At 29.6% G+C, this 19869-nt stretch overlaps 1 protein-coding gene across 6 annotated transcripts in view; it reads right to left on the bottom strand.

Moving 5' to 3' along the window:
- Positions 1-230: 230 nt before the first annotated feature.
- The window catches only part of LOC143045168 (SH2 domain-containing protein 4B-like), a 51373-nt gene continuing 31734 nt past the window's right edge, over positions 231-19869 (bottom strand). For 4 of the 6 annotated variants that reach the window (XM_076217478.1, XM_076217482.1, XM_076217480.1 and 1 more), the window contains 4 exons: positions 13295-13306; positions 9793-9944; positions 7318-7538; positions 231-6367 (listed from right to left, as the gene is read on the bottom strand). In XM_076217478.1, the coding sequence (XP_076073593.1) occupies positions 6245-6367; positions 7318-7538; positions 9793-9944; positions 13295-13306 (508 nt within the window). In that variant the 3' untranslated portion in view covers positions 231-6244. The remainder of the gene's footprint in view (positions 6368-7317; positions 7539-9792; positions 9945-13294; positions 13307-19869) is intronic. The other 2 variants (XM_076217481.1, XM_076217484.1) reach the window with 1 other exon arrangement.

Raw genomic sequence — 19869 nt, 5'->3', positions numbered from 1 at the left:
TTTATTGTAATATTTCCTGAACTGATGGATGTGTTAAATCTAAAGCTTGACATTATGTATTCAATTCATTTCTTATTTTGTTTAGTAAAAAATTAGCAGCTTATGGATAAAACCTGAAGAAATTTAGCTCTTACTTTTTTTAACAAAACATCAAGATAAGAATTGAATTTACATTCTGAAACAGCATGAAAGGTCTGATGATCTCTTTAGAAATTTTTAATTTTCTATATAAGTCACAAAAAAGAAAATAGATTATTCTGATCAAACAGAAGAGTATCAGAAACAAGAAAATACTGTTAGGAATAAATTAAGCTCCAATGAACAAAGCAACAAAATATAACTTGAGCAAGAGATCTTATAAATCTTAATAAGACTATTCTTATTACTGACTTTTGACTCTGGATTATATAAATTTTCTACAGGTTACCTACTGTATGGTATGACTCCTGGTACTCTGTCAAGGAAGAGCAACTAACAGAAGTAAAATCAAACATAATTGATGCAGTTTTGGGGGAGAATTATTGTTTTTGCTCTTACTTGACTGAGTAGCAGGATGTCCTACTACAGAAAAGGTAACCTGTTGAAAAATTAAACCAGTGTGAAAGGTATGTTAATATGAAAGTAGTCTATTGTGAATGTATACTGAAGCTTCAGGCAATAATGCTTAAATGGTTTATGTTATAAACAATGATTTATACAGAGTCCTCAGTCCAAGCAAGAACATAATAAATAAAGGAAATTTTGTTATGTTTATTTTTTGTATGTGATATTATTTTTAGCAATTTCAGATTAAAATTGACATGTTTATCAACTTAATGCTATTTCTGGGTTATTTCTATACATTAACAAAATATATTTACATAATACATAACAAGAAGAGTTTTACATTTAAAGATATCTTTCTATCACTCCTATTTATATATCTCTTGTAGACTAGTCTTTTGTCACTTAAATGCTGCTTAAAAAACATTCTTTTACCTATAACCATGTACTGGTCAGAAATAGTTGTCATGTTTTACTTTTATAGCAATAAAAAGAGGAAGGTAGCATTTTTTCATTCAATATTCTGAAAAACCTGCAAAAATTACCAAAAATATAAAAGCTTGGATTATTTTATTCTCAATTCTACAGAATACAACTTGTGACTGACAAATTATTCTGTTCCTCACACAGCAATACAATAAATACATTCTGGAGACAAGAGCCTATTACTCTTTTAAAAAAACATACAATAAAAGAATACCTCAATTTCAGAAATTAGTGCAATGCTTGTATCATTAATGCTGAAAAAGTGGCAGTATGAATTCTTCATTATAAAAAACTTTCAGTGAAAATCTCATCAAAGTTTTTACTTCCTAAATGTTTTGCAGTTGCACCGACTAGATTTCACATTTTTACAAAATGGTCAAAGAGTTCCATTCAAATCAGACTGTTTTTAAATGTTATTTACAGCCAATAGATCTCATTTAAATTTTGTGTCTTTTCTTTTTTTAATTACTAAATTAAACATAATACTTATGTCCTGGAAAGTGTATTTTTTCTTGTATGTTTTTTTATTTTATAAGAAGAGCTGCAGACTAGTATTTATATTTATCACAATCAGCTTATCACTGAACTTCAGACATTTCATTGGCCTTACTGTTATTGTATAGTGTAACCTGGACATGTGAAAACAGCATTCAGTTAATGGTGCTCAGGATACAAAAGAATATTCTATATTCAATGTAGTGCAAAATACCAAAATAATTCTCCACATCCTTATTAATCTTTATTATTTTTCAATAGATCTTAGACTTGACTTTATGAGATAACATAAGAACTAAGTATTCTTAGTTAGAAAGCAAGTCAGTATAATACTTATTTGAAAATAGTGTGTTTGTAATAGTGGTTATTTAAAGCAAATATACAGAAGTATGTATTTTTTTTAAGACTATTATAAATAAATTGTCTGATATCCTTTAGCACTAGAAAAGCCCTTACACTATATTCATTAATTGTTTATTTTTCTGATAAATACATAATGCATTTTGAACAAATAATTCATAATGTATTTACAAATATGAAAATACAATAATAATCTGTACAATAAAATGAATGCTTATTGTGAGATTCTTGTATCAGCTATTACAAAAAAAATTTACAAAAAATAATTTTAAACATGATGCAATAAGCATGAACAAAGTAACAATCCCAGAATTCAAATCTTAATTGAAATGGTTAGAAACAGAGCAAAGTCGTTTAAAATGACGATATCATCTAAAATATTGTTCTTATGTCATGAAATTACACTTTTCAATAGATCAGCAAGCCAAAGCTGTAAGGAAAGTTTTTACCAAAATCTGTGACATTTACTGACCATTAACCTTAATCATAGATACATATTTTCTTTAAACAAGATCAAACTTCAAAGTGACAATAAAAAATTATTATTCAATCTTACAAATATCATAAAAATGTGAATCACTGTCAATCCTGTTTAACATGTACAATCTATGATGAAACATAGCAATAGGTGGATAAAATGTTTTACAAAATCCTGACAGAAATATATAATACTATCACTAACTCAGTTTTGTATTGCACAGTAAAAAATATCATATAAAATTATTAAGTACATTACAAAATTTATAAAATGATTTTAACAATATGAATATAAAAATATCTATTTTCTACAAGTGAAATGAAGCATTTTTGAACAGCATTATCAGATAATATTGCTTGGGCATGCCAAGCTAAATTAAAAAAAATAATTTTATATTGATGATTTTATGTCAAAATAATGAAAAAACCCAATAAAAGTGGTATCTTTGATCTGGATCATCGTTTAGTATAGTCTCAGCAGTCAAAGTTTAACAAAACACTTGATAAAATTCTAAGGTTGTTTACTGCTTTTTCATCTGTTTATATGAATATAAGAAATAAAGGTTTTGAAAAAATTACAAGTGATTACCTCAAAACTTGCTTCCATTGCACAAAAATATAATGATATGTAAAAAGTATCAATTTCCCTTATTGAATTCTATGATTGGAGGTTACCAACATTACCACAAACTAATGTTAAGCAAGAATTAAGGTGATACCTAACACTACAGGGAGATAACTCTGTAAAATCATCTAAACGTTTAAATTACGTTGTGTTGTTACGGGAATATTTAAGCTTTTCAATTATCAAAATAAGTGTTTGTCAAACTACTATATAACCAGTGTAATATTTCTGAAAAAATGGTTGGTTCAAATTTTTTGAAATTTTCATATTTTTGTAAAAGGGTCAAAGTAAATACTTTATCAAAATTTTAAGAAAATTAAACGAGCCAAATTAATTTTAGTTAAATGTTAGGTACCACCTTAAGTAGTAGCTTTATACGACCGCAGAGGTCGAACCCTGAACAATTGGGGCAAGTATGGACAAAACATTCAAGCGTGATACAGCTCTGAATTTGGATTGGGATCAAATTTTTGACATTATATGGGTTTTTTACACAAAACAAATGTCAAGATTTTACAAATCAATTAAAGATTTCTTCTTCAAACTTATTTAAATCTAAAATTAAATAGTTGACACAGCATAGGTTTCTGACACAGAATGAATGTGGTCTAATGAACTAAAAAAATTTTTTTGCCTTTGAGCAATTCACTATGCTGTTGAATATTAATCCTCTCAAAGAAATGTTTGAAGAAATTTTCTTTTTATTTATGTAATCTGAAATGAGAAAAATTTAACCCCCCCCCCCCCTTTTTTTTCACATCTCCTTTTCCCTTTTTCCAAAACTGATATCAATTCAAATTTTTAATGGAGTTTGCAACAATAACTACTCTAAAATACATCATAAAATATTAAAATGTAAAATAAAGTGCTTGTTATCACTGAATGGTAAAGATTGGTTGGTAGTAAAAGTGAATATACATTGTATATTGTATAAAACAATGATTTAAGTTGATTCAACTACTATTCTGAACAAAGAAAGATAACTCCAATTGAAAATTTCTTGCTATTGCACAATATTGTGCAATTAGATATTTCTTGCTATTGCGCAATACTGTGTAATTGAAAATATTTGCTATTGCACAATACTGTGCAATTGAAGATTTCTTGCTATTGCGCAATACTGTGCAATTGAAAATTTCTTACTATTGCACAATACTGTGCAATTGAAGATTTCTTGCTATTGCTGAATACTGTGCAATTGAAAATTTCTTGCTATTGCACAATACTTAATATAATAATTTTGGATCCTGATTTGAACCAACTTGAAAACTGGGTCCATAATCAAAAATCTAAGTACATGTTTAAATTCAGCATATCAAAAAAGCCCAAGAATTCATTTTTTGTTAAAATCAAACTTAGTTTAATTTTGGACCCTTTGGACTTTAATGTAGACCAATTTGAAAACGGGACCAAAAATTAAGAATCTACATACACAGTTAGATTTGGCATATCAAAGAACCCCAATTATTCAATTTTTGATGAAATCAAACAAAGTTCAATTTTGGACCCTTTGGGCCCCTTATTCCTAAACTGTTGGGACCAAAACTCCCAAAATCAAACCCAACCTTCCTTTTATGGTCATAAACCTTGTGTTTAAATTTCATAGATTTCTATTTACTTATACTAAAGTTATGGTGCGAAAACCAAGAATAATGCTTATTTGGGCCCTTTTTTGGCCCCTAATTCCTAAACAGTTGGAACTAAACATCCCAAAATCAATCCCAACCTTCTTTTTGTGGTCATAAACCTTGTGTTAAAATTTCATAGATTTCTATTTACTTAAACTAAAGTTATAGTGCGAAAACCAAGAAAATGCTTATTTGGGCCCTTTTTGGCCCCTAATTCCTAAAATATTAGGACTTAAACTCCCAAAATCAATCCCAACCTTCCTTTTGTGGTCATAAACCTTGTGTTAAAATTTCATAGATTTCTATTCACTTTTACTAAAGTTAGAGTGCGAAAACTTAAAGTATTCGGACGACGACGACAATGACGACGCAGACGACGACGCCAACATCATACCAATATACAACCAAAAAATTTTCAATTTTTGGGGTCGTATAAAAAATGCATTATCGTCATTTTTCTGATATTTACACAATTTTTAAAATGACCTACAGTTTGAAATGTGAAGTACACCTTCAATTCTGAATGATTCATATAACTTTAATAAGCTAGTCCTTTTTTGTCTTTTCCATGTAAAGAAAAAGAAAAAATAACTCTACCCAAAAAGCATACAAAAAATGAAAGCAATGTTTGAAATCAAAACTTTCCATTAATATCTTTTAAGAAGTAATATCCTATTGTATAAGAAGTAGATATAAGAAGGTGTGCTATGAGTGTCAATGAGACAACTCTCCATCAAAGTCACAGTTTGTAAAAGTAGACAATTATAGGTCAAAAAATGGTCTTCAACATGGATAGGTTTACCTCAGGTAACAGCTATGGCTTTTTTTAAAAAGAATAATCAACTATTTATGAAATGCACAGGAATCAGAATTTTGCATAGATATACAAATATGAAATCGCTGTTGCATATATTTACATGTATCACATAATGAACTAAAAGATTTCCCCAATATGGGAATGCATATTCTGTAACAAAAAGTTTACAACCGTAACTGATAATAAAGCAAATAATAGCACTAACCGAACCTAAAACAAACCCTTCAAATCATACAACTCAAAAACTTGTATAGCTATTTATATATACTTAATATACCCTGATGTCCCGGACCTTGTTTTATGTCATAAAATATCAATTGCATACTTCATAATTAGTGTATTAAGTATGTACACTGATGATAATTTAATATATGATGATTTCAATGTGAAATTTGATATAAAATTTACCAGTATCAACCATATATGAAAAACACTATATAATGGTAAAGTTAAAGCTATAATCAATTTTCAAACAATACAAAGTAAAGAAAATTAAAAAAAAAAAATCCTTTCTATATTATATAGCTTGCATGAAATTATCATTCTGCTAACATGAATACAGATTTACTGATTTCCTATCAAATTAATCTTCTTTCTTTGTTCAATTTATTCAATGTAAAATACTACTATACTAAACATCTGTTATTTAGCTCTTTATAATTTAGCTCTTTATAATTTAGCTCTTTATAATTTAGCTCTTTATAATTTAGCTTATTTAGCTCTTGCATGTTATATTATGCTTTTTCAAAAAAAATAAAAAATCATGTAATGAGTTGTTTGATTTGAAAGGTATTAACAAAATATAATGCTGTGTTACAATGACGTTGACTCGGATCTTCTGTTTTTAAATAGATCATAATAATCGGGGTGTGTTGGTTTAATCTGTCCTATTGGTTTTATTAGCATCTCTTTACCTGCTACTGTTATATGGTGATCCTGAAAATACAAAATATTTGTAGTCAGTTATTTAAGGAATGACTGTAATATTTTTTCTGTCTATGAAGAAATAACATATACAATTTGGTGCACACTGAATAACGCGCGTAGCAGGTTATTTTACAGTGTGCACCACATTTTTTATGTTGTTTCGAATAGACGGAAAAAATATTACAGTCATTTCTTATAATTTAATTCTAAATTCCATTTTAAACCGTAGAAAACCATGGAAAAACGTTGATGACGTCACGGTCACATGACTTAATTATGTCTATGAGCTCATAACAAAATAACGTCAGCCAATCGGAAGGCGCGTTACATCCAAAATTAAATTATGATTAAAAGAAATACAAATACAAAAGCAAATCAAAATTAAGATGAATGAGACAATAAAATGGCACACAAACCTAAGACATTTAGCGGTCAACATAAATAGTTCATTAACACCACTTTATTTCAATACATGATGTTTTAGAATTGTTAATTCTATCTTCTTTTTCATCAAATTGTCATACATATTAATCCAATGATGTATTGCGAAACTACTTATGTATTTTTTAAAGCGATCTTTTTCAAATACTAGTGGGAAAGAAAATAAATTTCTCAATATGTGACAAATACTTCATACATTTTGTACATTAACTTTATACCTTTGCCCTCTAGAAACTTTCACAAAGTTTATACTAAAAAATGTTGGAGAGTGTGTGATTTCTCTATCTAAAGATTGTTACTGTCTATGAACACCTTTTGACAACTCTTGTTTGATGAAACTGATTTATTGAATTAAAGCCTTCTTTGACTTTCAGTGAGATTTTGATGGCTGGATTATGCGACAGTGTCGGTTAGAAAAATCTGTGCAATTTTAGCCCTCACCCTTATTTCAAATTAAACAATTCGGTGTCATGAAAAAAAATATTCCATGTTCATTATATTTTTTTGTATTAACTTACCACATGATATAAGATAAGATCTGCTAAAGTTTCATGTTTGATTTGATTTGTTCCAAAGAACTGGTATCCGTTCTCTGTTGTATCAACAAGGAAGTGTTTACATCTATCTGATGCTCTGTATGATATTGTATAACCCCAAACTCTCTCACTAACTCGGACTAAGTAACTACCGGTGGGTTCATTGATTAGCATAGTCTCAGCATCCATTCTAGGAATAATACCTAAAAATATAAAGATTTTGAGATTGAAAAATATTTCAGTTTGTCGCAACATGTACAACCAGATGCTCCGCAGGGCGCAGCTTTATACGACCGCAGAGGTTGAACCCTGAACGGTTGGGGCAAGTATGGACACAACATTCAAGCTGGATTCAGCTCTAAATTTGGATTGTGATTAAATAGTTGACACAGCATAGGTTTCTGACACAGAATGAATGTGGTCTAATGAACTTAAAAAAAAATGTTTGCCTTTGAGCAATTCACTATGCTGTTGAATATTAATCCTCTCAAAAAAATGTTTGAAGAAATTTTCTTTTTATTTATGAAATCTGAAATGAAAAAAATTGACCCTCCAATTTTTTTTTCACATCCCCCTTTCCCTTATTTCAAAACTGATCTCAATTCAAATTTCTAATGAAGTTTGCAACAATAACTACTCATTTAAATACATCATAAAATATTAAAATGTAAAAAAAGTGCTTGTTATCACTGAATGGTAAAGATTGTTTTAATCTATCAGTTGGTAGTAAAAGTGAATATACATTGTATATTGTATAAAACAATGATTTAAGTTGATTCAACTACTATTCTGGACAAAGAAAGATAACTCCAATTGAAATCCAATTGGAATTTCTTGCTATTGCACAATATTGTGCAATTAGATATTTCTTGCTATTGTGGAATACTGTGCAATTGAAAATATTTGCTATTGCACAATACTGTGCAATTGAAGATTTCTTGCTATTGCACAATACTGTGCAATTGAAGATTTCTTGCTATTGCTGAATACTGTGCAATTGAAAATTTCTTGCTATTGCACAATACTTAATATAATAATTTTGGATCCTGATTTGGACCAACTTGAAAACTGGGCCCATAATCAAAAATCTAAGTACATGTTTAGATTCAGCATATCACAGAGGCCCAATAATTAAATTTTTGTTAAAATCAAACTTAGTTTAATTTTGGACCCTTTGGACGTTAATGTAAACCAATTTTAAAACGGGACCAAAAATTAAGAATCTACATACACAGTTAGATTTGGCATATCAAAGAACCCCCAATTATTCAATTTTTGATGAAATCAAACAAAGTTTAATTTTGGACCCCGATTTGGACCAACTTGAAAACTGGGCCAATAATAAAAAATGTAAGTACATTTTTAGATTCAGCATATCAAAGAACCCCAAGGATTCAATTTTTGTTAAAATCAAACTAAGTTTAATTTTGGACCCTTTGGACCTTAATGTAGACCAATTTGAAAACGGGACCAAAAATTAAGAATCTACATACACAGTTAGATTCGGCATATCAAAGAACCCCAATTATTCAATTTTTGATAAAATCAAACAAAGTTTAAATCTGGACCCTTTGGGCCCTTTATTCCTAAACTGTTGGGACCAAAACTCCCAAAATCAATACCAACCTTCCTTTTATGGTCATAAACCTTGTGTTTAAATTTCATAGATTTCTATTTACTTATACTAAAGTTATGGTGCGAAAACCAAAAAAAAATGCTTATTTGGGTCCCTTTTTGGCCCCTAATTCCTAAACTGTTGGGACCTAAACTCCCAAAATCAATACCAACCTTCCTTTTGTGGTCATAAACATTGTGTTTAAATTTCATTGATTTCTATTTACTTAAACTAAAGTTATTGTGCGAAAACCAAGAATAATGCTTATTTGGGCCCTTTTTTGGCCCCTAATTCCTAAACTGTTGGAACCAAAACTCCCAAAATCAATCCCAACCTTTCTTTTGTGGTCATAAACCTTATGTCAAAATTTCATAGATTTCTATTTACTTAAACTAAAGTTATAGTGCGAAAACCAAGAAAATGCTTATTTGGGCCCTTTTTGGCCCCTTATTCCTAAAATGTTGGGACTAAAACTCCCAAAATCAATCCCAACCTTCCTTTTGTGGTCATAAACCTTGTGTTAAAATTTCATAGATTTCTATTCACTTTTACTAAAGTTAGAGTGCGAAAACTAAAAGTATTCGGACGACGAAGACGACGACGACGCAGACGACGACGCCAACGTGATAGCAATATACGACGAAAAATTTTTCAAATTTTGCGGTCGTATAAAAATGTATAAACTTTTCTTTCAGTACTAAATGTGTGTATAAAAACCACAAAATCAAATATCAATGAAACACTTTCTCCAAATATCGAAAAAATTGGTACCAACCAAAGTAAAAATTACACAGTACACTTATTCCAATCCTTCATATGTATTCAGTTAATTTTTTTTTTACCATGAAACCATTCTGCAGGTTTATTAGTTTGGGGATCTAGACCAGCACTCCGTTCTCTTTCTTCATCATGAAACCAAGCAATTATTGCATCTCTGTTTTGAGGTCTTGGTGGTCTACTCTTTCTTTTATGTGCTTTAATTTTCTCTGAATTTCTGTAAGAAAAATAGCGTTCATCCATTTACAATAATTTCACAACTACATTTACAATGGAATGAGGTAACATCTTATTGGTTTTTGATTTATCTTAAAATGCTTTATCTGGCAATTTATATTTAGACATGTTCAACCACACTATCTATACTATATGCAGTATATTTCAATGACATCCTTACAAATGTTTTAATCAAATGAGAAACATAAAAACTTAAAAAATACATACAAAAGCAATACGTATCAAAAATACAAAATAAAAACTTGGGTTTTTTTGTTTTCCAAATAAGATTTCTACATGGAAATCATAAATCTCCTGCCAAGGGTATTTAATAGAGGGCGAAATTTAGCCATTGAACTTACCTCTCCAACAGTCATTGTTTAAAATGTACTTATTTCAAAATCATGTATTCTATAATTATGTTTTTGCTTTGTTCTTTATCCTGGTATATTATTAGGAATTATCCGGAATCTTTTAAAAAACCAATGTTACATTACATACATGTAGTACAACTTTGTAGCAGAAACATATTGTTGTCAGGTACTCAGTACAAAATTGGGTTAGGCTTTGTCTTAAAACAAATTTTGATTAATTGATTAATAAATTAAAGTTAAAACAAAAACTGCTTTCCAATGTTCCCCAGTGATGCATATATCTTATCTTTCCAAGACATTGCTGATATAAACATTTGTTATAAATTCTTAATCAGAGTGCAAAAGTGCTGGAAAAGGTATTTGATATATACTAAGCAATCAATATGTGCAGATGTTCCCATTTTTTGGAACTAGTACAAGATTAGATCCTTTGTCAAAGATATCACCTGTATCAACAGTTATCAGTAATGCCAATAAAACACTGTTACCATTATGAATATAAAGTACAATGATAAACTTTCAATTCATACAGTAAAAAAAATGACATTGTAATTTGGAATTTATAATCATATTGAAATTTTCTTTATTTATTTATTGCCTCTTCCTCAAGTCTCATTGGTAAATTCCACAATTCCTGTGGAAATTTAAGCAAAGTGTCATCAAAATTATTTCAAGTTTTTCTGTCGTGTCTGTTGCAATAATTTAATTTTGGATGTAACACTTCTTCTGATTGGCTGACAGTGGTTTGTCTTATCACTTTAAATTAACATGCTACACGGGTTATTCGGTGTGCACCCAATTTTTTTATGTCATTTCTTCATAGACATATACAATCTTAGGTCAGTGTCATCAAAATATAAACTTTTTTGTATGAAGCTGAGAAACTGGGGATGGACGAGGTTCTACCGAGCCCTTCCTCAGTTTTGCGCTGAGTACAAAAAAGTTTATATTTTTATAACATTGACCTAATATTGTTTTTATACTGAAACTTAAATTAATACATTGACATGATTGATAGCTTTTTAAATTGTAACACAAATGTCAAACTAAAGTGGCCATGATGAAATTGACATTATACAAAAAATAGCTATGTTACTTTTACCTAATAAAGAGTATTTTACTGTTTTATTAATATTTCAATATTATTTGCTATTTTTCTGCCATTTTTTGTTCCATGGTCTATTGCACTGGAAATTATGGTTCTATTGCACCTGTGTGCAGTCTATTGCACTGACCTGTTATGACCTCTTATTCTGAAAACTGATTAGTTGAAAGGTATTCATGTTGTCCAATCAAATTGGGTCTTTTAAACATTTTGGGGTTTATTGTTTCATGTCCGTTTTATTGAATTTCTAAAGTATTGGTTGTACATGTATGCTCCTTACACATTATAATTAATACAGTTGTTACTTTCATGTGTTTTATTTCTAAGAATTTGTTAGAACAGACTCAGTATGTATTAGGTAATAAAACAGTTATTGAATGTGTAGCAGTGCAATAGATCAAAATATATCTCCCTCGGTATGAAGATCAGCTCATTGTTCTATTGTCCTCAGCCATTGGCCTCGGGTAATAGAACAATGAGCTGATCTTCATACCTCGGGAAATATATTTTGATCTATTTCATAGTTACATATTAAATAACTGTATACTAGTTGCAGTATAAAGAAAAATATTACAATCTTTCCTTAATTCAACAAATCATTATTACCACTAAAAAAACTCTTGCAATAATAACTTTTTTTATGTATAATAAGAACACTCTTTTTATCTACAATAATTCAGGAAAAAACTAGGCAAGTCAGTTTGTGTTAATTTATACTTTTTTTAGATAAGGACTTTGCTCATCAATTCAGAAAGGTAACATGTTAACTTAGACCTAATTAAAAATTCTTCATAAAACTTATTATTCTTTAAAGACCATTAAATTTAACATCATTTTATACTGATATAATAACTGTCAAGTATTCAGTTCAGGAAACCCAACCCTCCCTTTTCACCTTCTATTTATGTCGGAAAACTAGAAGAGGATATAGAGTAACTTCGAGACTATAATACTATATACATGTATATAAAACAAAGCGTTAAGAGAAACATTGTAAAAGTGACTTTTAGGCACTACTTTCACAACTGTTAAAATTTGCCTAGCTAAATGATATATACCCCCCACTTATGTAATGTACATTTTCCATAAGATGTCAAAACAGTGAAATGCAAGATTTAGTGAAATAAGCATTTACTATCAAATTCAATAATGTGAAACTAGTAAATAATCCAAACTCATGATATTTAAATGCAATTTGCCAAACTTTCAGAAGATTTAGATGACTGAATTTATGAGGTTCTAGGCAGATTATAAATGGCAAATTATGTTAATTTTTTTTTTAAAACAACATCCTAGTTAGCCTTTGGAATAGGGCCAATATGATATTCTCATAATTTTCAAACATGCCCATTTGAACTAAGTGGAAGAATATAGACAATTCGGTAAAGAAGTGAATGAGCCCAGAGTCTGAAAATGCATTTCCAAATAAAGCATGCTTGCATGAGGTTGATACAAATTTTCAGGAAGATCAGGTTAATAATCCCTAAGAACAGTTTGAAGTAGAATTTATATAGGATGGATATGTGGACAGACACATGGGTGGAAGGAAGGACAGACATAAACCAGACATAGTATAGGGGCTCATATGTATTAATAAAACAACCAAAAGTTAACCACTACAATATCTAGAAAATACAGAAACCTCTTAAAGAAACTGTAAATTGTTTATAAATTTTTCAAAACTAAATATTTATTTTTGTAATTTTGAACCAACTGTTAAAAATTGAAATTTTATGTCTGTATAAAGTTTGTTAAGAAAGCAAAAGTTTTTATAGAATTATGTAAAGTTTTTCATATGAAAAAAATGTATTAATCTGAATTTCAAGAAGGAAGTAAAATGTCTACCATAACCTGTGTACACACTAGACTTACCCATTGTCTTCTCTAATAAATAAAAAATATATATACTTAGCATTTATGTTTACCCTATTAACTAATAACTCAAGAATAGTTTCAAAATAATATTATTACAATAAAAACCAGATGCTCCGCAGGGCGTAGCTTTATACGACCACAGAGGTTGAACCCTGAACGGTTGGGGCAAGTATGGACACAACATTCAAGCTGGATTCAGCTCTAAATTTGGATTGTGATTAAATAGTTGACACAGCATAGGTTTCTGACACAGAATGAATGTGTTCTAATGAACTTAAAATTTTTGTTTTCTCTTAGAGCAATTCACTATGCTGTTGAATATTAATCCTCTCAAAAAAATGTTTGAAGAAATTTTCTTTTTTATTTATGAAATTTCAAATGAGAAAAATTGAACCCAATTTTTTTAATCACATCCCCCTTTCCCTTATTCCAAAACTAATCTCAATTAAAATTTCTAATGGAGTTTGCAACAATAACTACTCATTTAAATACATCATAAAATATTAAGATGTAAAAAAACTGCTTGTTATCACTGAATGGTAAAGATTATTTTAATTTATCAGTTGGTAGTAAAAAGTGAATATACATTGTATATTGTATATAACAAAGATTTAAGTTGATTCTGGACAAAGAAAGATAACTCCAATTAAAAAAAATTCTTGCTATTGCACAATATTTTGCAATTAGATATTTCTTGCTTACTATTCTGGACAAAGAAAGATAACTCTAATTAAAAAAAAATTTGCTATTTCACAATATTGTGCAATTAGATATTTCTTGCCATTGCGCAATACTGTGCAATTGAAAAGACTTGCTATTGCACAATACTTAATATAATAATTTTAGATCCTGATTTGGACCAACTTGAAAACTGGGCCCATAATAAAAAATCTAAGTACATTTTTGGATTCAGCATATCAAAGAACCCCAAGATTTCAATTTTTGTTAAAATCAGACTAAGTTTAATTTTGGACCCTTTGGACTTTAGTGTAGACCAATTTGAAAACAGGACCAAAAATGAAGAATCTACATACACAGTTAGATTTGGTATATCAAAGAACCCCATTTATTCAATTTTTGATGAAATAAAACAAAGTTTAATTTTGGACCCCGATTTGGACCAACTTGAAAACTGGGCCAATAATCAAGAATCTAAGTACATTTTTAGATTCAGCATATCAAAGAACCTAACTGATTCGTTTTTTGTCAAAATCAAACTAAGTTTAATTTTGGACCCTTTGGACCTTAATGTAGACCAATTTGAAAACGGGACCAAAAGTTAAGAATCTACATACACAGTCATGACAGTTAGATTCGGCATATCAAAGAACCCCAATTATTCAATTTTGATGAAATCAAACAAAGTTTAATTTTGGACCCTTTGGGCCCCCTATTCTGTTGGGACCAAAACTCCCAAAATCAATACCAACCTTCCTTTTATGGTCATAAACCTTGTGTTTAAATTTCATAGATTTCTATTTACTTAAACTAAAGTTATTGTGCGAAAACCAAGAATAATGCTTATTTGGGCCCTTTTTTGGCCCCTAATTCCTAAACTGTTGAAACCAAAACTCCCTAAATCAATCCCAACCGTTCTTTTGTGGTCATAAACCTTGTGTCAAAATTTCATAGATTTCTATTAACTTAAACTAAAGTTATAGTGCGAAAACCAAGAAAATGCTTATTTGGGCCCTTTTTGGCCCCTAATTCCTAAAATGTTGGGACCAAAACTCCCAAAATCAATACCAACCTTCCTTTTGTGGTCATAAACCTTGTGTTAAAATTTCATAGATTTCCATTCACTTTTACTAAAGTTAGAGTGCGAAAACTAAAAGTATTCGGATGACGACGACGAGGACGACGACGACGCAGACGACGACGCCAACGTGATAGCAATATACGACGAAAAATTTTTCAAATTTTGCGGTCCTATAAAAATTATATTTCAATTAACATTGAACTTATAAAATTCACAAAAAATAAAGTAACGATTTATCTTTTGTCATTTTGTTCTCAATTTTATTTATTTTCCAAAATAATCATCTATTTATATCGATACATTAAATCTTTTCAGGAAAACAAACTGCACTTTTTTTAAATTCCTTCTGCAAACTAATAAAAAACTAATGTGTAATTCACACCACAACCACCACACTAAAATACTATTAAACTAGTTACATACAAACAAAAAGGATGATAAATTTTATAAAGTGGTATAAAAAAATTATTCTGGCAAAATATGTCATGCAAATTCAGCCATGCTTCCAAACAAAACAGAGTTAAAAGTAAAAAAAGAAATTGCAATTTCAGCTTTTTATTAGTAATTTGCTGTTAATTATCTTTTTAACAATAGCCTATGTACAGAGTCTTAGAAAAAACTTCTTCAGTGTCAAATATTGACAACTTTACTCATTTTTACATTCATATTTACTCTATAAATTTACAACAGCTAATAAGAATGGGTCATGTGGGTAGTCCAGGTCGTCAAAAAAAAATTGTCATTATAAAAAAAGGCGGGCTGTATGTGGAAAAAAAGGACTTTAAAATTAAGTTATTTAACTTGTTGAGATTGGGTAAATCAGATAATCTGTGGGTAACTTTGATATTCCACATTCCAGATTTCTACATCGTACAAATGTAAGAATCATCTGTAGCGCAGATGAATATTTTGACCTTTTAATTTAGCTTATCATGTACTGATATCATGGGCAACCACAGTTTGATTAATTGTTTTTAAACAATGGGTCCATATTTCAAATGCTTTAATTTAGGTTACCAGAAACTTAAGGTGGCTCGTGGGTACAAAAATTTCAGCAAAAAATTAAAACTTTATTTTTTCATTAAAAATTTTATTTATTACACTATTAGTTATTACTTTATGATATGGTACAAAAATCAACCTAAAACCAGATGCTCCGCAGGGCGTAGCTTTATACGACCGCAGAGGTTGAACCCTGAACGGTTAGGGCAAGTATGGACACAACATTCAAGCTGGATTCAGCTCTAAATTTGGATTGTGATTAAATAGTTGACACAGCATAGGTTTCTGACACAGAATGAATGTGTTCTAATGAACTTAAAATTTTTGTTTCTCTTAGAGCAATTCACTATGCTGTTGAATATTAATCCTCTCAAAAAAATGTTTGAAGAAATTTTCTTTTTTATTTATGAAATTTCAAATGAGAAAAATTGAACCCAATTTTTTTAATCACATCCCCCTTTCCCTTATTCCAAAACTAATCTCAATTAAAATTTCTAATGGAGTTTGCAACAATAACTACTCATTTAAATACATCATAAAATATTAAGATGTAAAAAAAACTGCTTGTTATCACTGAATGGTAAAGATTATTTTAATTTATCAGTTGGTAGTAAAAAGTGAATATACATTGTATATTGTATATAACAAAGATTTAAGTTGATTCTGGACAAAGAAAGATAACTCCAATTAAAAAAAAATCTTGCTATTGCACAATATTTTGCAATTAGATATTTCTTGCTTACTATTCTGGACAAAGAAAGATAACTCTAATTAAAAAAAAATTTGCTATTTCACAATATTGTGCAATTAGATATTTCTTGCCATTGCGCAATACTGTGCAATTGAAAAGACTTGCTATTGCACAATACTTAATATAATAATTTTAGATCCTGATTTGGACCAACTTGAAAACTGGGCCCATAATAAAAAATCTAAGTACATTTTTGGATTCAGCATATCAAAGAACCCCAAGATTTCAATTTTTGTTAAAATCAGACTAAGTTTAATTTTGGACCCTTTGGACTTTAGTGTAGACCAATTTGAAAACAGGACCAAAAATGAAGAATCTACATACACAGTTAGATTTGGTATATCAAAGAACCCCATTTATTCAATTTTTGATGAAATCAAACAAAGTTTAATTTTGGACCCCCATTTGGACAAACTTGAAAACTGGGCCAATAATCAAGAATCTAAGTACATTTTTAGATTCAGCATATCAAAGAACCTAACTGATTCATTTTTTGTCAAAATCAAACTAAGTTTAATTTTGGACCCTTTGGACCTTAATGTAGACCAATTTGAAAACGGGACCAAAAGTTAAGAATCTACATACACAGTCATGACAGTTAGATTCAGCATATCAAAGAACCCCAATTATTCAATTTTGATGAAATCAAACAAAAGTTTAATTTTGGACCCTTTGGGCCCCTTATTATGTTGGGACCAAAACTCCCAAAATCAAACCCAACCTTTCTTTTATGGTCATAAACCTTGTGTTTAAATTTCATAGATTTCTATTTACTTATACTAACGTTATGGTGCGAAAACCAAGAAAAATGCTTATTTGGGTCCCTTTTTGGCCCCTAATTCCTAAACTGTTGGGACCTAAACTCCCAAAATCAATACCAACCTTCCTTTTGTAGTCATTAACATTGTGTTTAAATTTCATTGATTTCTATTTACTTAAACTAATGTTATTGTGCGAAAACCAAGAATAATGCTTATTTGGGCCCTTTTTTGGCCCCTAATTCCTAAACTGTTGAGACCAAAACTCCCAAAATCAATCCCAACCGTTCTTTTGTGGTCATAAACCTTGTGTCAAAATTTCATAGATTTCTATTAACTTAAACTAAAGTTATAGTGCGAAAAACCAAGAAAATGCTTATTTGGGCCCTTTTTGGCCCCTAATTCCTAAAATGTTGGGACCAAAACTCCCAAAATCAATACCAACCTTCCTTTTGTGGTCATAAACCTTGTGTTAAAATTTCATAGATTTCCATTCACTTTTACTAAAGTTAGAGTGCGAAAACTAAAAGTATTCGGACGCCGGACGACGACGACGACGACGCCGACGCCGACGCCAACGTGATAGCAATATACGACGAAAATTTTTTCAAAATTTGCGGTCGTATAAAAACGATTCGGTTTGGCCCCAGATGACTTTTAAAATGTTTATATCATTGAAAAAGCTCCAAATTATCTCCCTTTGGTGCAAAAATGCCATTTTTTAACATTAAATTTGAAATATCTTTTTTAACTCATCGGTGACCTATATCTTTTATTATTGTTTTCAAATAATCTGTACATAAACTAAATAATTGTAAAATTTAAGCGATTTCTGTAATTAGGTCATTTTTTTATTTCGATATTACCTCTATTTCTCCTATTAGCTCAACAGAAAAAAAAAACATTAACAAAAATGTATGCTTCTTCTGGCGGCAGATTGTGAGCTTGAATGAACGCGTACGGTGACCCCATATTTTTATTTCATTTTTCTTTTAAGTATATGATAAAGTTCATTTATAAAAAAATATAGCGAAATCCTATATTAGAAAAAAAAATTGATTTATACCCAGGAGCCCCCTTAACTGATTTTTCTGAATAATCAAGACATAGTTCAGTAAATTGAAAGCTGAGTTCAATTTGTTAAAATCAAATGTCACCATAGAATCATTTGTTGTCATGCTGAACAACTTTTAAACCAAGTATCAGCAAACATGAAGAAGGTTCACTGGTTGTGGAATATTTGAAAAATGCTAACAAGTTAGAGCTTTGCACTGTTGAGCTTCTGGCCAAAGAGTAACCATTTTGTTCAGTTATACATGGGAAAAATATGATGAAAAATCTAAGTTCTAAATCTGAAAATTTCAAGAACATGTCTGACAGTGTGGCGAAAAGTGGCAACAGGTTACAAGTGATCTCTGTCAAGCTCCTTATCAAACAAGACATTTTGTTCAGTAGAAGTGGAGAAATGTTGATGAAAAAAATTACTGTTTAGTTGTATACTGTAAATTCACAAATTACTGCATGCATTTATTATTGCGATTTTGTCATTTTAAACTTAAATGTGGTTTTAATTTTTACGATTTTGAGAAAAGTCATGCTTAGTTCTGACAGTTAAAATATGACAAAATGCAAGTTTTAATTATTGCGTTTACAACTCAGTCGCATTATTCGCAATAATAAAAACCTTACAATATTTTCTGGATTTACAGTAATTTGATTTGACAATACAAATGACAAATAGGTTGAGAGAAAAAATTTAATCAAGTCAGTGTTAATGATTTTTAAGAACAGTTAGATATGCAAAATGAATTCTTTAAGATTTGAAAAGATAAACAAAATGAGATTACTGGAGAGATGGACCATGCTGTCAAAGATAATTTAAATGCAATTTTTTTTCAATTGCAAGTTATACTGTCAGAGGTATTGAACTATAAATACAACATTTTTTTTCTGAATACAATCTTCCTTTTGAACAATTTTGTCATAGCATATACTTTTGACAGCATTGCAAAAATCATTAAATAGAAGTTAAGGATTGACAAGTAAGTAACCCTTAACCTGAACTAGAAATGGCAGGGATTTTGTTTCTGCATGTCTGGTAGTTTGTAAAATCTCTAGTTAACTTTTGGTTAGAATAATTGCAAATTATGGAGTTAGCTTCCCTTAAATATTAATTAATTTCCATAGCATTTTAATCAAATTATTTCTTGAAATACCAGAACAGGAAAAGGAAACAAAACTTCTATTTGTGCACCATTATACATTTTGAACTAAAATTTATATGGTAAACTTGATTTTTTTT

Source organism: Mytilus galloprovincialis, chromosome 9 (genome assembly GCF_965363235.1).
Source record: "Mytilus galloprovincialis chromosome 9, xbMytGall1.hap1.1, whole genome shotgun sequence".
Classification (NCBI taxonomy): domain Eukaryota; kingdom Metazoa; phylum Mollusca; class Bivalvia; order Mytilida; family Mytilidae; genus Mytilus; species Mytilus galloprovincialis.
The sequence above is the reverse complement of the archived record's forward strand: the minus strand, read 5'-3'. Positions and strand labels throughout refer to the sequence as shown.